This window comes from Leptosomus discolor, chromosome 2 (genome assembly GCF_034619465.1).
Source record: "Leptosomus discolor isolate bLepDis1 chromosome 2, bLepDis1.hap2, whole genome shotgun sequence".
Taxonomy (NCBI): Eukaryota; Metazoa; Chordata; class Aves; order Leptosomiformes; family Leptosomidae; genus Leptosomus; species Leptosomus discolor.
In genome coordinates this window covers 3,517,220-3,533,518 of record NC_141392.1, presented here as the reverse complement: position 1 = coordinate 3,533,518, position 16,299 = coordinate 3,517,220, and the positions used below count along the sequence as shown (strand labels likewise).

Below are 16,299 nucleotides of genomic sequence, written 5' to 3'. Positions count from 1 at the left end.
TTAACATTTTAAGACGTTACTGTCTTCCACTCTGTATTATTTCCCTTCATCATAAGGGGCTAGAGCTGCTACCTCCTGAACTCAAACACCTCAACAGATTGTGAAAATAGGTCAAATGCACTTTGGTTTGCTCAGGAGAGTCCCCTTTAACCGCCGCTGAAGATGGCTCAGGCTACAGCTGGCTGGATTTCCACATATTAAGGGCGCTCCCCTGGTCAGTGAGCACGGCTCGCTCAGGAGGCATTAGCTCCCTGAATTGTTTCCGTTTGTTCCACAAGAGCCCGTTTCTCTCAAGGCTGGATGCTGTCTCTTCGTGAAGGTCAGAACAAGTGTGAAGCTCCAGGAGCTCTGCAGTGAGTGTCTCCCCGCAAGTTCCCTGGGTAGCTCTGACCTTTCCCACGTTATGACTTCTCCTGAGGATGAAAACCGACAAATCAGAAAGCCCTGATCACCTGTAATCATTGAAAAGTTTGCTGCTTTCCTTGTCTGGCATGATTATTACGGCCTTCTTATCCATTGTGTTTGGGTATAACTTTTTATATAATGCCATATCGTAGCATCTCCTCTGCCATGATGTTTGCACCTCCTGGCTTATGCCTTCGCTTCAACAGTCCAAGCAATTTAGTTTTTAATCTTTTGAGGGTACCCTCTCCACCACAAATGTCTTCACCCTATCCCTCTTTTATAGTTTGCACACCCAGCAAAGCTTTTCGATGTACAAAATGAGAATTGTGCATGGACTTTGTTCACCTTGGCTGTCTATATTAGCGTGCTCGACCTAAGTACTCTAAATGAAATAAAATGCTTTTCAGCTTCATCTGTATTGAGCTACAGGGTGCTACAACGCAAGATTAATGGTTTCAGCTGGCGTGCTGACAGGCAGAGAGGGTTCATTACTGCCCTCTTGTTCCAGACAGAATTTTTCTCCTTGAAGAGAGGGTGCACTCCTCAGGCCTCATGACAGGTTGATGCAGAATTTATTTTCTTGGCAGAAATAATAGTCGGGATGGAAACTTGCATATATTGTAGAGCAAATCTTTTGTTTCTTTCATTTTCCTTCAGTTAAAAAGGTTAAACGTGTTTTCTTGGGAACCTTAAACTATTCTCATTTATCCTAGAAATAGAAACTGTTGTAATATTAGTAGGTAACTTTACATTTCCTTTCACTGCTGAATATATAACCCATGACAGGAAAACTGTTTTGCCATCTCTCAGAATAAGCATAGTGTGTATTGCATGCTAACTAGCTCTGCTATAGGATAGGGAAATCCTAAGCTGCTTTCTTAGGTTGACTTAGGCTACTCTTAAGGTATTTCCTCAGTTCTTCTTCACCTTGAAAAATTTCTTGCATAGTTCCAGGACATTTCCTTTATATATACTAATTGTCTGAATTTATCGCTTACCGAAGTTAATTACTCCTTCAGGATTTGTCTTTTCTTTCTGTTACTCTCTTTCCAGGCACCAGCACAGCTACTGTTCTATCTTCTTTTTGCAAAAACTTTGCTGTTCTGGTCTTGTCTTTGTGGCCAAAGCTGTCAGGTGAATGCATTTGGTAGGGTTTTATGCCAAAGACTAACTGTTCAAATGGACTGGCAAACTTATTTTCACTCATATCTAAAATGAATATTCCAGTCTTTACTGAAAAAAAAAAAAGTATTAAACCCAACCTCATTCAAATCACCAGTTATCGAGTGTCTCTTATGATAAGTAAGGCCTAAATAAGTATTTGAAGAAACATTTCCAAAAGAGAGAAACAGTTAATGACCCCTATTTCATTACCTACCTCTTAAAAATTAGGTTTTGTTCCAATTAAATTTGCTTCTTTTGACATCATACAGTCATTGCTTACGTCAGACTATTTCCTCTACAGCTGTTTCCAGTCCTTCTGAAGAGCTAAACACACTCGATCCAGTAGAAGAGAAACTTCGAACGGAAATTAAAGAAGAAAAAAAAAGGTATTACTTCTGCCTCAAAACTTCTGCCATCCTTCAGAAGATAAATTATACTGATAGTATATTCCAATTACAGTTCTGCACACACAGCTACCCTCAGGGTTTTCTCTGACATTTGAAAAATGTCAGCTTTGTGGTTCACTAATAGTTTTTAAATTTGTGTATATTCCGTTGGTTTGTCTGTAAGATGCCACGGTACATGAGTGGAGAAAATTTATGCTTGGGGTAATGGTTAAAAAGAAATAAAAATAGCTTAATGTCCTCCCTGAGGATTAGTTTTAGCAACTTGTTGTTTGAATCCAAAAGTATTGTGAACCTTTTGGGTTGGTTCAGAAATGTACTGCCTTCCTTGACCTAAGGAAAACCTTTAGGCTATAGAGGATTGACTAAGTGTAAATAAGATGCAGAACATGCATTGGTCGACCAATCCTTGCCCTAATGCTGCTGTAGCCGGGAGGATAAAGGAAGAGACATGCAAGGATATCAGTTCTAAGGGATTTCCTAGCATTTATGGTATGTGCAGTCTGTGGGGAAACTTCTGGCTGTTTCGTACCACCAGTAAATCTCTAACTCTATGGTAGCCAAGAGGCCTCGTTAACGAAGTTTCCATCTGAAAGGCAACTCAGTCTCAGCTCCTATCTGAATCCAGGCTCTGGCAACCAGTTGATTATTGATGGTAACGTGCTGAGAAAGCAAAAAAAAATAATTGGCATATTTGATTGAACCTGTATTTTAATTGTTAATCAATATTGGTCCCACTTGAATGTCACTAATTTCTTTAGCGAAATAAAAGCTTTGTGGGACAAGTTTCTTGTACTTACTGTCCAGTGAAGCTCTTATAAAATATGAGATGTCTCTTCCTACCACCACTCTGTCCGTGTCCCCTGCATCTCTGATTATTATACATCCTTTTGTAGTTTAAATCTGTAACTGTTCTAGGTAGGATGAAGCTTTGTTCAGATGTCTGTTGGAAGATCCTTAATACACTTTCTTCTTCTCATATTAGTTATAAAACAATGCTTAATCGCTTGAAAGGGCTGAAGGTGGAGATTGAGCACCTGCAGCTTCTTACGGAAAAAGTCAAGATGAAGCAGCAAAAAGACTTCGAAGTCTGGTGGTCTGAAGAGGCAATAAATCTACAGGTATGAAATCACTTCATATTTCTTCCATTTTCATGTAAATGTAACATCTCCAGTCATTTCTTAGTTAATTGACTCGACAGAAAGGAGTATGAAGGATGGGATTTGGGGCCTGATTCACCTGTGTTTATGCCAAGGTGAATCAAAGTTAACATGAATTATCCTTGTGTGAAGCTACGTGAAGCGAATGAAGCAAACCCCTTGCTTTCTGCTCTGTTTTCTGTTTCAACATTCCCCCAAGAATGGTCCCAAAATGCTGAGAACTCTGAAGGAACATAAAACCAACAGAGGAGACTGGAAAAAATAATCTTTCCTACTGCTTAGCAAAACTATGTTTTCATCAGGTTTATGCCATGTGCATTAGAAGATGGCAGCCATAGCTGTAATATAGCCAAATCCCAGCAAACATCATCGGGTTTAGCTTCCTCTGTCTGCAAAGATTCCAGTAACCTTTCAGCTTTCCGAAGCTGGCAGAGGGTCAGCAGCTCTGAGCACAAGATGTGTGTCCCCTCACTCTCTAGCTGAGGCTTAGCCCCGCCGTCGGTGCTTGTTTAAGAACTCAGCAGAAGCAGAGTGCTCTAATTTAATGACTTGGGGGAAAACGAACTAAAGAGAGGTCATTTTAAACAGGGTATTAGAAGTCCCTAACACAGTCAGTCTGAAAGCTACACGGTGTCACCAACACAGGAGACAGTACAAGAAGGTCCGGAGGGGGAATCAACTGAAACAACAACGTAGCTGTCCCATGCTCCCCTTCTGACGTGGCTTTAACGTCCTCCAAGAAACGACGTGGCATCTCGCGGAAAGCCCTGCCATGAAACGCACATCAGCCTTATGGGAAAGAGTGCCGAGCGCAGTCCGTCTCATATCGTTTGTTATTAACTGGAAGAGAAGATTTACTCCTTGGGGAAAAGTTGTTATAAACAAAGAAGTGTTTAGCCAGTATTTTGTTTGTTTCTTGTGAGCATGAATTTAAACTGTCTTTTTAAGAAAACGGCCTGAAGTAAACACGGAACTTAACACGAGGAATTTATTTGTCCATAAGATGCCACCTAACTAGCTTAACTTTATCATTGCAAAATACTTTTCAGGTTATACTCTCTAACCGTATTTAGTGGCAAAGAGGATCATGTTTTAGTCACCCTCCTGTCTAAATATTTAGAGTTTTCAAAGCACTGTAAGTAATATTCTTGAATCCACTGGAGCACATTTTTGTCTATCCTTTAACAGGAGAGGTCCAGGATTCAGCCCCTCATGATTCATCAGTAGAAGATTAGAAAACTGGAAAAAATAATTGAGATTGATTTCTTGGATCTTGACCTATCTATACATCTGAGCTCCCTAAGAAACTCAAATCGGCGAACACATGCCGTTACATATTAAAATCCTGTAACTTGAGCTTAAAAATACTTGAATCAATCCTAAACACTTTTCTCTTTGTTCAGAACTGTTTGTCCAAGTGAAGGAAATACTGTGTGATTCAAACTCTGTTTTCTGAATGAGTCATTGCCTACCTTGTTATTGCTGAGATCTGTAGGCCAATATTAAGCACTCTAAAAAAAAAAAAAATCCTATCCTACATAATTTTGTTTTTCAATCTAAATCCAGCAGGAAAAGCCAGAGATGGTTAGCTCACCAATTACCACGACTATTTATCCCCAGTTTATCAAACCCTTGCAACATCTGTCAACTAACAGGTAAATTGGTCGTTTTTCTCTTCCTTCCTTACTTGTAAGAAAATGCATTTTTTTGTAGAAGTGCTGTTCACCAGACTGCTTTTGCAAATATCACACCCAAACACTGCATTTCCAGTTACGAGAGAAATTACTGTGTAGAAAATGAATTCTTATCATTCAGTTATTTTGCAATCATATTTAAGGTGGCTTATTGTAACTCAGTTCCTTTGACTTGTTGGTCTTGGGACCCTGGAAACCTGTCACTAGGGACCGCGTGACAGATAGCTAAGAAAAGCAAGCCTGTTACCAGTCAATTTTGCTATGTGAGGAGACTGTATCTCCTTTGGAATGTATTCAGGGGGCTGAAACAAAACAAACCAAAATATTAAAAAATTGTTTAATACATAGCCTAGATGGATTTGCTATTGAAAAATATCCTGGTGCTACATTTATGCAGCATATTATTCCACAATGATATTGTATGTGGTATTGTAAAACACTAGTGCATCCTCTGCAGCAGAAAAAATGTAATCATTTTGGCTGTTTCATCATCAGTCACTTCTGATTTCAAATCCTCTAATTTAAATTTGCAGTAATAGACCTTTCACAGCTTTCAAGCAGAGTGCAGGAAAACACACACCTGAACGTGCAGGTTTCCATATTCATTGACAATAAATGGAAGTGTTCTCTCTCCCCCTGCCTCTTCCTCTCTCCCTCCCCACCTCTCTCTTGCTTTCTTTTTCTCCTTCTCCCTCTCTCCCTCCTTTTCATTATCCAGTTAATCTTTCTCAGATAAGTGCCTTTACCTACAATTTTATAACAATAGCCTGCATAAATGAGGTTTCCTGCATTGCAGCAAACACAATACATCCTACATATCATTAAATAATGAATATGGGATTTTCTTAAAACTGTAAAATATATTCTATTTTTTATTGTATTTTTTTTGTGTATCTGTAGTAAATGCTCCATAATCAGTACAGAGAATGAAACACGTAACCCTCTAAAGTTGTCCAAGAAGTCATTTTCAGATGTCTCAAACTGACAGAAACTGACTCTAATCTCTACTCTGCTTCAATTCTTATTCTGTGTTCTCTCAAGGATTAGGCACTACTCACTTTGCAAATGGCTGCCAGGTTTTAGGCCTAATTTGAGCTGTTCGTTTCTGGTTTTAGGCTGAAGGTTACTTGTCCCAGAGAAAAGCTGGGAACGGAACACGAGAGCATTTTTGGTCTAGCTTAGCACAAAGCCAGCCAAATCAGCTCAAGCAATCCATGACTGTCACTCTCTTCAACTTTGTACTGAGTTGAACTAAGGACCTCTTGCACAACGCTCTGCCCCGTTGCTTTGGGAACAGTTTCCAGTTGGTGCCGATGCATTGCTCAGGAGAGTGACATCTTTTGCAGTCTAGGCTAGAATGAAAAAGAACATACGATCATGCCCAGGCGTTTTACAGTGCAGTGGGACACTGGCCTCCAGGAGTGGTGCTATCTCTTTCCCCCACCCTAGCTCAGAAGCAAAGTTGAATAACTGCTTTCTTTATAATTTTCTTCTAAACTTTTCTTTCAAATGCCATTTGGCACTGTTTGTGTTCATTACTGGAGGACGGGTCTCAGAAAAGTGTGTCTAACACTTTGAACAGAGCGGGGGAAGGTGCCTGCTTGCTTTCAGCGCCACGGTTACTTCAGAGTCCTGCACTGCCCCCCTTGGTCTCTTGTGAAAAATTACCTCTTCTTTCTAATGAACAGTTTCTCTTGTGTCCATGTAACTCATGTGTTGACTGAAGTTGACTGGATGATCCTTGCCTACGTATCACAGACCTAGAACTTTCATCTTCTTGAACTTAAATTGTAGAGGGGGTCAGGATGAATATAATTTTATTTTCCTATCTCTATCAATGTTCCTGCAAGGATCTTTTGAAGTTAACTACTCTTTCCTCCTTATAATTCCAGAAAGTTGATCTTATTTTATGTTAGGCTGTTTAAACATATTTTACACAGGTACATTTCCAGTGTGAGGTATATGGGAGTAGAAATGCTATTTCTGCTTTTTGTGAGGCGGGACCTGCAGGCTTAACATCCCACTGTGCATGAACATTTACTTTTCCCCTACTTGAGGCAATAACATTTCACAGTAAAAGTTTTCAATTTCACAGGCTTTAAAGTATAAAACAGTAGAATATGTATTTCCCAAGGATTTCCTTGACCCCACTTGACACAGGAACTTTACCTACCGGTTCCCAGGCTACAATTGGTCCTCTCGGTTACATAGTCCCAACCCACAAATGGCTCTTTGTTCCTAACTCACCTAGAAATAAGCAATCTCTTTCTCTGAAATGATATTGCTGTCTTCACCCAGCAGAATAACTGGTCATAAAAGCAGAAACTGACATAAATTATATTTGATATAATGTGGTGTAAATAAAACCTATTTCCAAGATGGAATTCAGCTCACAGGTGTGTTCAGTAGATATAAGGTCTAAAACTTAGTGGGCTGCATGTCAGAAATCGAAGTCTGCTGTGGACAGAGTAAGTATGCAGTAAAACCATTCAGACAAAGTCCTCAGTGTGAATGGATATAAATACAGCCTTCAGGATTTGAAGTAATAAAATATCTATCTCTCCGCACATAAAGGATACAGGTATATTCCATAATCTTTCTTGAGCTTTATATATGTGTCCGAACAAAATCTTTTGATCATCTTCTAGTGCACGATTCATGTGGATCGTTATTGTTTGGCACACCTTAGCCATGTTACCAGAGAGAATTAAGCCTTGGGAAGGGAATGTGATAGCCTCAAATTGTATTTTATATTAAATCAATTTATAACTAAAATAACAGAGAAGGGAAGCTGGTAATCCTTTTGAGGCTTAAGAAGGATACACACTTATAAAAGGCACTTGATTCATGGCCAAATATGTCTTTTTTCCTATTGAAAAAAAATGGCTGAATTAAGTGTCAAAATGAGTCTATGTTAATAAAAGAGCTGAACAGTGAGCATTTCTGCTCTAGTCAGTAAGGTTTGAAATCCATTGGCTTGATCCTATTCCCACTAGAGTAAGAAGCAAAACATTGATTTCAGTGACCACAGGACCGAAGTGGGGAAAAGGATGACGTAACCGTTATCAGTGGGTTTCTGCATAAGAAAGGTAATTTCTTGAACAGCTTAATTGCATTACCAAAGGTGTTGTACTTAAAATAGCTGAAACCGGTAGTTTGGATATTGCAGAGGCTTACAGACTCATGCTCATTAACCTGTTGAGTAGAATCAGAAGGTTTCCAAGACTGTATTTATCTTTGCATTTGTCTTTCATGTGAAGGTTGTGGAAATACTAAATCTCATCTGATCTGGACATATTACTTAAAATGAAGAACTGTGCAAAGTGAAGAAAGAATGACCCGTCTCTATATTTCAGACAGACAAGGGTCTAACCAGCAATCCCAGAGTCACAGTACAAAGAGAAAGGAAGAGGAACTTAAAATAATCATCAAGAAGTTATTCAAAAGGACTACCTAATAAAACCCCTCAAACCTGAAAGAGAATACCCTACTTGTCCAGGTTGTCTCTACCACAAAGCTGTGGTGCTAAGTGCAGCTCGTACTGTGTGTACATTTGTCTCTTAATGGGTTCCTGTCAAGTCTGCAAAAAGTCTTAAAATGCATGTTGGGCTCAGCACTCCGTGTCTGCTTCACTTCAGAATTCAGGCACAGTGTTTTGTTCATCCTCATAGATCTTCTCCCACATTTGCTTTCGTTTAAGAATTTTATCAGATCCTTGTCTGTTTGAGTTACTTCTCTCACTGAATATTTAATTTCACTGGGGTTGAACTGTTCTTGTATTCCCCTTGAATCAAGCAAATGTTGGATAGGTATTCCAATCTTCTAAAAAATTTTGGATTTTTTCCTTCTCTTGGAAGGAATTAATTCCTTTTTAATTCAGTCAGATCTTCCTTGACCTCACTTATTCCCTTTTGCTGAATCTCATTTCTCCTTTTCCAGCAAGCCCCGCAGTATGTTCAATCTCAGACTCCTTGGCTTTCCGGCTTCAAAATCTTGAAAATCTTCTGGTCCCTTTAGATTCCCTTGGAGATGTTTTCAGATAACTCTTCATGTTCTCCGATGACTTTGAGCATCAGATTTTTTAACATTTATTGTCCTGGATTGCAAAATTTACTCCCTATATTAGTACTGTGTGAAACAAGGGAAATGTTTGCATATTTTGCAGCATTTTCTATTGTAATCATTTTTCATTCCTGCCAGTTTTCCACAGTGTTACATGATGATAAAACGCAATCTGGGAATAACGTCGTTGATTAATGACATTTCAAAGGTTTTCACATTCTGGTGGTAACAATTTAACTTGAACAATTTATGAATTTGCAAGTTAGGCCAAATTTGATTTTGTAACCAAATACTAAAATGCTCAGATTTTAAGCAGCTTGCATCTTGCCTGCCTTTACATAGAACATCTGTTCCCCTCACGCCCAAGGCTCGGATGACTGGAGAACTGCAGCTGAGGGGTTTTTTAACATTGCGGATGTTGCACACCTTCAAAATTTCCCATTTAATCTACCTGATTTTCCACTTTTCTTCAGCTGGCGAACCAAGCATTCACACCATGACACCCATCACCTCTCCAGCCCCTCTACCCTGTGTGCTTGGTGGAACTGGTCAGCTCTTGGGACAGTTGTCTCTGGCCCTCGGGTTCCTGCAGCAAGGGAGACACTGCTGCAACGCTGTGTACATCTCTAGCTGCTGCCCCATGCCTGACTGAGACATATACCCCCAACAGATGACCTCCCCAAAAAAGTTACCCGCTGGGTGAAACTTCAGGTACTAGGTTAAAAAAAGAACCGAGACACATGAAGTTGACAGACTATCTTTTATCCCCAGAAAAAGCAGGATTTTTACTGAAGCTATGAGGAAACAGTGCTTTGAGACTTCTTAAATTCAACTCGAGGAAAAATCAGATAGATTCAGAATGAAAATGGGAATTATACATTGTCAAAAGAACCTGAATAGTGTTAGATCTTAGGAGCCAGACAAAGAGACAGGACTCCTGCCCCTTGTATGTTCATCCAAATCCAAAACTGTGAACTAGCAGTGCCTATTTACACATTACAGAAATGTTGGTAGGAAGGCACCTCTGGAGATCTCTAGACCAACCTCTTGCTTGAAGGAGGGCGATCATCACACTAAATCAAGTCAGCTATGGTTTTGTCTGGCTTTGTCGAGCACCCTGGAGTGTCCAGTCCTTCAAGCTTAACACACAGAGAGGAGGATCATTACCCCCACCCCGTGCTGTCATAATCATTTTCCACTAAATTTAAAGCAGTACTAGCAAAATGTCTCATCTTTTCTCATCACACTCAGAGGAAGGAGAAGAGTCCTGGCTCCTGAGAACAGGCTAGGAGCAAGTTCCATCTGAGCATATGAACCACTTCACAGCAAAATCTTTTGTCCCCTTATCATGCAACATGTTCCGCAATGCCATAGAAACGTTATCAGAGCTTCACTGTGAAGGATGCAAATTATCCCCGTACAGGCCATCCCTCTAGCTGAGGGATTAGAGAAATCTCTGGGATATATAGAACATGTAATTGAGTTCATCCAAGCTGAGGGACTCATTTGTTAGGTCAGTACTCTAATTGTTAACCTCTTGTATGGAAGCAGCACTTCATTACAAAGGAGTCATTACAAAAAGTAGTTATAAGCTTCCTCATACATTTCCTTGACTTGCAGGAGAAAAGTTTGCATCCCACAGACAAAAATGTCTGTCTGTAACCCCACAGGCAGAGGGTAGGGATTTAAGATCCAGCTCTGAGCACAGTAATGTTACTTTCCTGATTCTGGGCATCACCTCACTCAGTATAAAGTGGTTTTGTTTTAATATCACCTTCCTCAGGTGCCCAGTTCTCCCAGAACTCTCTAAGGCAAGTTTTGGCATATTGTCCTGGGTCCAGGAATCCACTTAAAAGTGAGATCCCCAGAGGTCAAACCCTGCCACAGCCATAGTGTCTATTTTTTTTTTTTTAATGGATCTGGATCTAAATGCTCTTTAAAATGGGGATTTAACAATTCTGGAGAATAATTTTCATTTAAATTCGATGCGAAAAGTTAGTTCTAACATATAAACTACTGCAGCTTAAAAATAAATTACTTTAGCTGACTCACAGTATTTATAAAATTATGCATTCTGTTCATGACAAATAAAAAGCAAAGGAGTTTGTTTCAATGAAAAGAAAGCAATGAAAAAGGATCACATTAAGTCACATTGCCTTGCATTGGTTGCAGGCTAAGAACAGTCATGAACTATGGCTCTGTTGATGTGTAGTGATTTATTAAACTATGGCTGTATGACTTGGGTGCCTAGGTATCTCAGCGCACGGACACAGAGTCCTTTTAGAAAATTGAACTGAAGACTTAGTTTTTAAGATCTTAGTTTTTAAGAGCTGCCAAATCAATGGAAAAATTGATCAGGAAATGCTAAAGCATCCGTGAAGTTCCCAGATATTGTTAAACCACATGGTAGGTCACAACATCCTTTCTAGCTCTTGTAATATGTAGGAGGAATAAAATAATAAAATTATTAGCATTAAATATGGTATTGCGTTAGTTGAATTTGGCTGAGTCTTGAGGTTATTTTAATCCATTTAGGCAGGCGTGAACGGTACGGGACTTGAGGAGTTAAAGAGAAACGTTCAGTAAACCCTGGAGCTGTTCATTTCAAAATGACTTACGCTCTTGGGCACAAAATCTCCTGCAAAACTGAACCTGGCACAGCGTAATACAGTAAAATTTTAGTAATAAATTTCTTTCCTTTTTCAAGTTCTCTGCCAGAAATATCAATTCATCAGCCAACAATGAACTACTGCGGAGTTAGACAAGCAAGAACTTGCCAATCCTGCCATCTACTGGAAAAATCCTAAAACTGAGTAATTCAGTGTTTCTGCTCTAAGATGGGCACCAGATTCGGCAGCATATGGAGCCCCCGGGGAAAGGAGAGAGTCCCTGGGCATCCCGTGGCAGAAATCTGCCTTCCTAGGGGAGAGGTTCCTTGATAACGATATCTCCAAGGACAGGAATGCACAGCAGCTGTTTGCACTGTGTTCGGTTATCGTCAACAAGCCACATCCCAAAGTCCTCACTGAGTTTTTATCCAGTCTCCCGCTGATTTTGGTAATAATTTTGCCTGACTAAAGAAAGGATGGAAAATGAGCTAAGGTCTCACTTGGCTAATGGTCAGTTTGGGAACTAAATATACCATTACACGCCGTACATCAGATACATCAACGTGCTTTACAAGCTCTGCTTAGAAGGCAGAGAGTAAAAGTATAACCTTTATGAGCTTATTTGTCATTCTTTCATAACCACATTCTCTGCATAAACCTAATCATCACACAGATTCAACTGAACATCCTCTTCTAGTAAACAACAAGTGCTTTAGCTAAAAAGTCTTGAAAAACAGCTTCTTTGAAGTTACTTAGCATGTATTAATAATATTCCCTCCACAAGGGCCGTATACTTTCCTTCAGTTCTGCTGCCATTCCAGTTTTTCAGAGACCACAAGAGTCAGCCCTAATGAAGATCCAGCTGGGAAAAGCATTTCAATCGCCTCTAGTAACCCTGCTTTAAAAACAAGGCGAGAAGCGTACCTGGGCTATTCAGAGGAAAGAGCAAACCAGTAAGTAATATAAAGCCTAGATAACCCTCTATCAGTCTCTTTTAACAACAGTATCTTCAAGCAATAAAAATAAAACTGAAATTTCAGCTTTTCCTCCAGCTTCCAACTCACCACCAAAGCTATTCCATAGCTTTTCACAAATAGCTGCGTTATCAGCGCTGAAGAGGTGGTTTCTTGTTTGGCCTGAGGCTTCTTTCCCCATGAGCTTATGAATCCTCATGACTGTGTCTTCTCAGCAAGAGAAAGAGACTCTGAAAGAGTAAATAAAAGCAGTTGAAAGGAAGAAAAATCAGAGTATGTAAGTATTGTAGAATGCAGGAACTACGCAGGGATTTTTTAATTCTCTTCATTTTGTCCTTAAAATATTTTTCAGCTCCCTCCACCAAATTATTCTAGTAAAATAAAATGACACCAGCAGCCTGGATATGCCAGGCTCGGCAAAGGTTACGTGTCATGTTTTGTCAAAAGAAGTCCTGCTTTGTGAAAATTAGCCTGGCAGGTTTATAGAAACTTTTTTTTTCACAGCTTCTCTATTTTTTTCTAACATGCTCATTTCTATGTTGTTTTCTCCCACCGAAACATCATGCCAGGTCACCATACTTAGAGCAGTTACGTTCTTAGTGTGCTCAACAGTTCTGGCTACTAAGGCCTTGAGGAAAATATGGTTAAGTTACTATTTTTCCTGCTGCATTAGTACAAACAAATCACAAGGGGTTTTTTCTTTCGTTGTCCAAAACAATCCGTTTCTAGAAGAGCAAAAAATCATGGAAAATTTCATCCCCCAAAACCTAATGTTTTAAATTGCATTTGTGTATAGGAAAAACAGAAGAAAAAAGAGAAGCTAAAATGAAATTTAGACAGTACTTTCTCTAATATATTGTGTATTTTTCCATTTTTATATTGTTGCAAATCAAATGAAAATCAGTAAAAGAATAGTCCTTTACTGGTGTTCTGAGATTGCCTTGCAAATTACATAAGAGAGATATTTTATTAAGTTCGTAGTCCTTTCTGGCTTTTTTTCCCATTTTGGTTCACCAGTTCAGCAACTGAGGACTTAATTAGTAGCACGAAGACAAGGATATCAGACTTCTGTTTATGTCAGGCACAATTACATTCTACTGCAATAGTCAGTCGGGAACCGTGGAAATAACTATAATTACAGAATATGTAAAAAAAAAAACGTTCCTCCCTTCAGTTCCACTTGTCCTTCCGTACTGTAATTTTTATCGCTGTATTTCTCATTTCACCATTAGCGCTTCATCTTTAAACAAGGCTGAGGATGCAGGGCCAAATTCTTAGCTGTCTTAGCTGATTAGAATAGCTTCATTGCACTACATCGTCTTAAACCGCCACAGTCTGTCAAAAGCAGAGGTAAGGCAATGATTTAACAGCATAGATACGAGATCTCAGCTGGGGCTGGAGTCTGAGCGGCACAGAGGGGTTGTGTCTGTCAGCAAATGTCATGAACGTCACGTGATCGTTTACTTCTAAGTGTGCGTGAAAACTTAATTCCCGTACAGGAGGCAAAAATACTGGTGATCTCTTCAAATAGATCACAGCATGTTTTCCTGAAGGAAACAAACACACAGCATAGTCACATCCATCGTTTCTTTGGGAAACTCACTATGTTAGGTTTTCCCTCTTGGCGGTAAGTCTTTGACTCAGCAGTAGGACATTTTTAACCCTTTGTGAGAGATTTTATAGCTGATAAGCATGTAGCCCTACCAAACTAAGAAGATATTGGCTAATCTTAAGAATCTACATAAGAGCATTAAGAAGCTCTGAGCTTGATTCTCCTCTGAACTGTGCCATCTCTGACAATGTATCTGAAGCACAAAGTACTCCATGCTGAAAAAAGGGAGAAGACAATGGAACAGAAGAATAACCCTCTTACTCAGTTGGGTCCACAAGTATGCTTTCTTGTTTCAGGACCCCACCAAATTCAAGTTCATCTATTTCTCTGACTGGAGACAGCCAGGTTGATGCTGACATCCAAGCTTTCATGAAAGCAAGACAGAGCATCCTGCAAAAGAAAGGTAAATCCTGCCAAAAAATAGGAAGCCGACCCAAAATCTCCATGACAGCGTTGTAAAGCCAAAATAGCTTTAGTTCACATTTGTTCTGACGCAAGTGAGAACTGATTCTGGCTGAAGTTATACTACATTGTGTTCTCAGCTGTTCTGAACCCTTGAGGAGCTTCACGTGTACGTATTTTAGTAGCTCGGTGCTGCAGTGTGACACTATAGAGGCTGTCTGTTTTTCTCAGCCACCGTCAGCGAACTTTCTGGGGCAGCCTGCACAGTGTATTTCTTTACACTTAACAAAAATGCATTTATATGAGGTTTCTTGATGACCAAAATACTTCCAAAATTTTCTGTGTACGTTTTCTTTAAACTATCTGGCCTGGTTTTCAGCTGGTACAAATGTAGCTGTAACAACCGACACCAAATAAAGATTATACAAATGATTGCGCTGTGCCCTGTCTCATGAGGCACTGACCCACTGTGTCTAGCAGAGTATGCCCTTAACAGCTATTTCATATATCAAGGTCCAGTGAAACTTTCTATGGGTATTTGTCACCAAGTCAGGTACTGAGAGCAATCATAGGTAGGCAATAAAGTTCACTCTACAACACAGAGAAGTGAAATGGGCAGGAAGCAGAAAGCAATAAATACGCAAGGGTGGCGCTGCAAGGTAGCCTAAAAGTAATTCATCACGAAAAAAGAAAAACGACCTGTGATTTTGGTTTTTTATTATTATTTTTGCCATAATAGTTTTTAGTGGCAGCAACCAATTAGAAGATGAAAGCGGTAGTGGTCACTGAAGCAATAACTTCCCATCAGCACTTGAGTGCTGATGACAGCATTATTCAACAAGCTGTCAGCACCTGGCAGATGGTGTTGGCACTGTCACAAAGTGGGGCTTCGGTATCACACTGCTTATCAGAAAACTGTCGGGTAAACACACAGTGGCTGGAAAAGCAGCGTCCCTACACTCCTGCAAAGCAAACACTCAACACACTTAGGCTTTGGGATCCTGTTTGTCTTTGTTTGGAAAAGCTGCTGTCAGGTTTCTTCTGCAAATGAAATTAAGTTGAATTTATAGGCAGCTCACCAGAGGAAGGTGAGAGATAAGTGTCTTACAACAAACATTTCAGGCCTTTAGAAGGTCCAAATCTGACTCATTCTGTGAAGTACGGTAATCTAGCAAGAGCACATCTTGTCCTGTGATCATGTCCTAAATCATACCATATCAGGAACGTCTCTCAAATGCCTTTTCCATCCTGATTGTTCTTTAGCCACAGGCTATTAGCTAGTGTCATCCATCAGTTTCAGGAGAGACTAGGCGTTATCAACACTGACAGCTGTCAGACCCCAAGTTATAAAAGGTGTTCTTGCAGAACAAAGGACAGTCACCACTTTGGAGATTGTTCTGAAGTTCAGTTAGACAAGCTGCGCTACATGCTGTCCTAAGGAGCTGGGAAGGAATGGAGTAGCATTTGGTCATCCCGGCAGTGCAGGGCTGGGTGACTCCACCAATCACTAGGCACAGGCAGAGGAACAAAAACGTAAAGAGGCTTCGTAAGTGTATTACAAAGGTGCAGGGACCTGCAGTGTCATAGGTAAGAGGCAGCTCAGCAGCAAGTTCTGAGAAGGATTTGGAGTCAATCTGGCAGATGAAAGGTGGCTTTTCTTCCTTGACTGCTTGTGAGGGAAGGGAAAACCTCCCAGATTTGAAAGATGCAGCCACTGATAGCAGGAACCATTGATCAAAAAAAAAAAAAAAAAGATTGTAAATTCTAACTTAGCAAGAGGAAGGAAGGTGAAATCTGTGGATTAGCACTACTA

General features: G+C 39.9%; 1 protein-coding gene across 1 annotated transcript in view; it reads left to right on the top strand.

Moving 5' to 3' along the window:
* The window catches only part of KIF6 (kinesin family member 6), a 167,311-nt gene that overhangs the window by 144,001 nt on the left and 7,011 nt on the right, over positions 1 to 16,299 (top strand). The window contains exons 17-21 of the mRNA XM_086482232.1: positions 1,871 to 1,955; positions 2,959 to 3,094; positions 4,700 to 4,788; positions 12,320 to 12,409; positions 14,381 to 14,487. Coding sequence (XP_086338358.1) covers positions 1,871 to 1,955; positions 2,959 to 3,094; positions 4,700 to 4,788; positions 12,320 to 12,409; positions 14,381 to 14,487 — 507 coding nt within the window. The remainder of the gene's footprint in view (positions 1 to 1,870; positions 1,956 to 2,958; positions 3,095 to 4,699; positions 4,789 to 12,319; positions 12,410 to 14,380; positions 14,488 to 16,299) is intronic.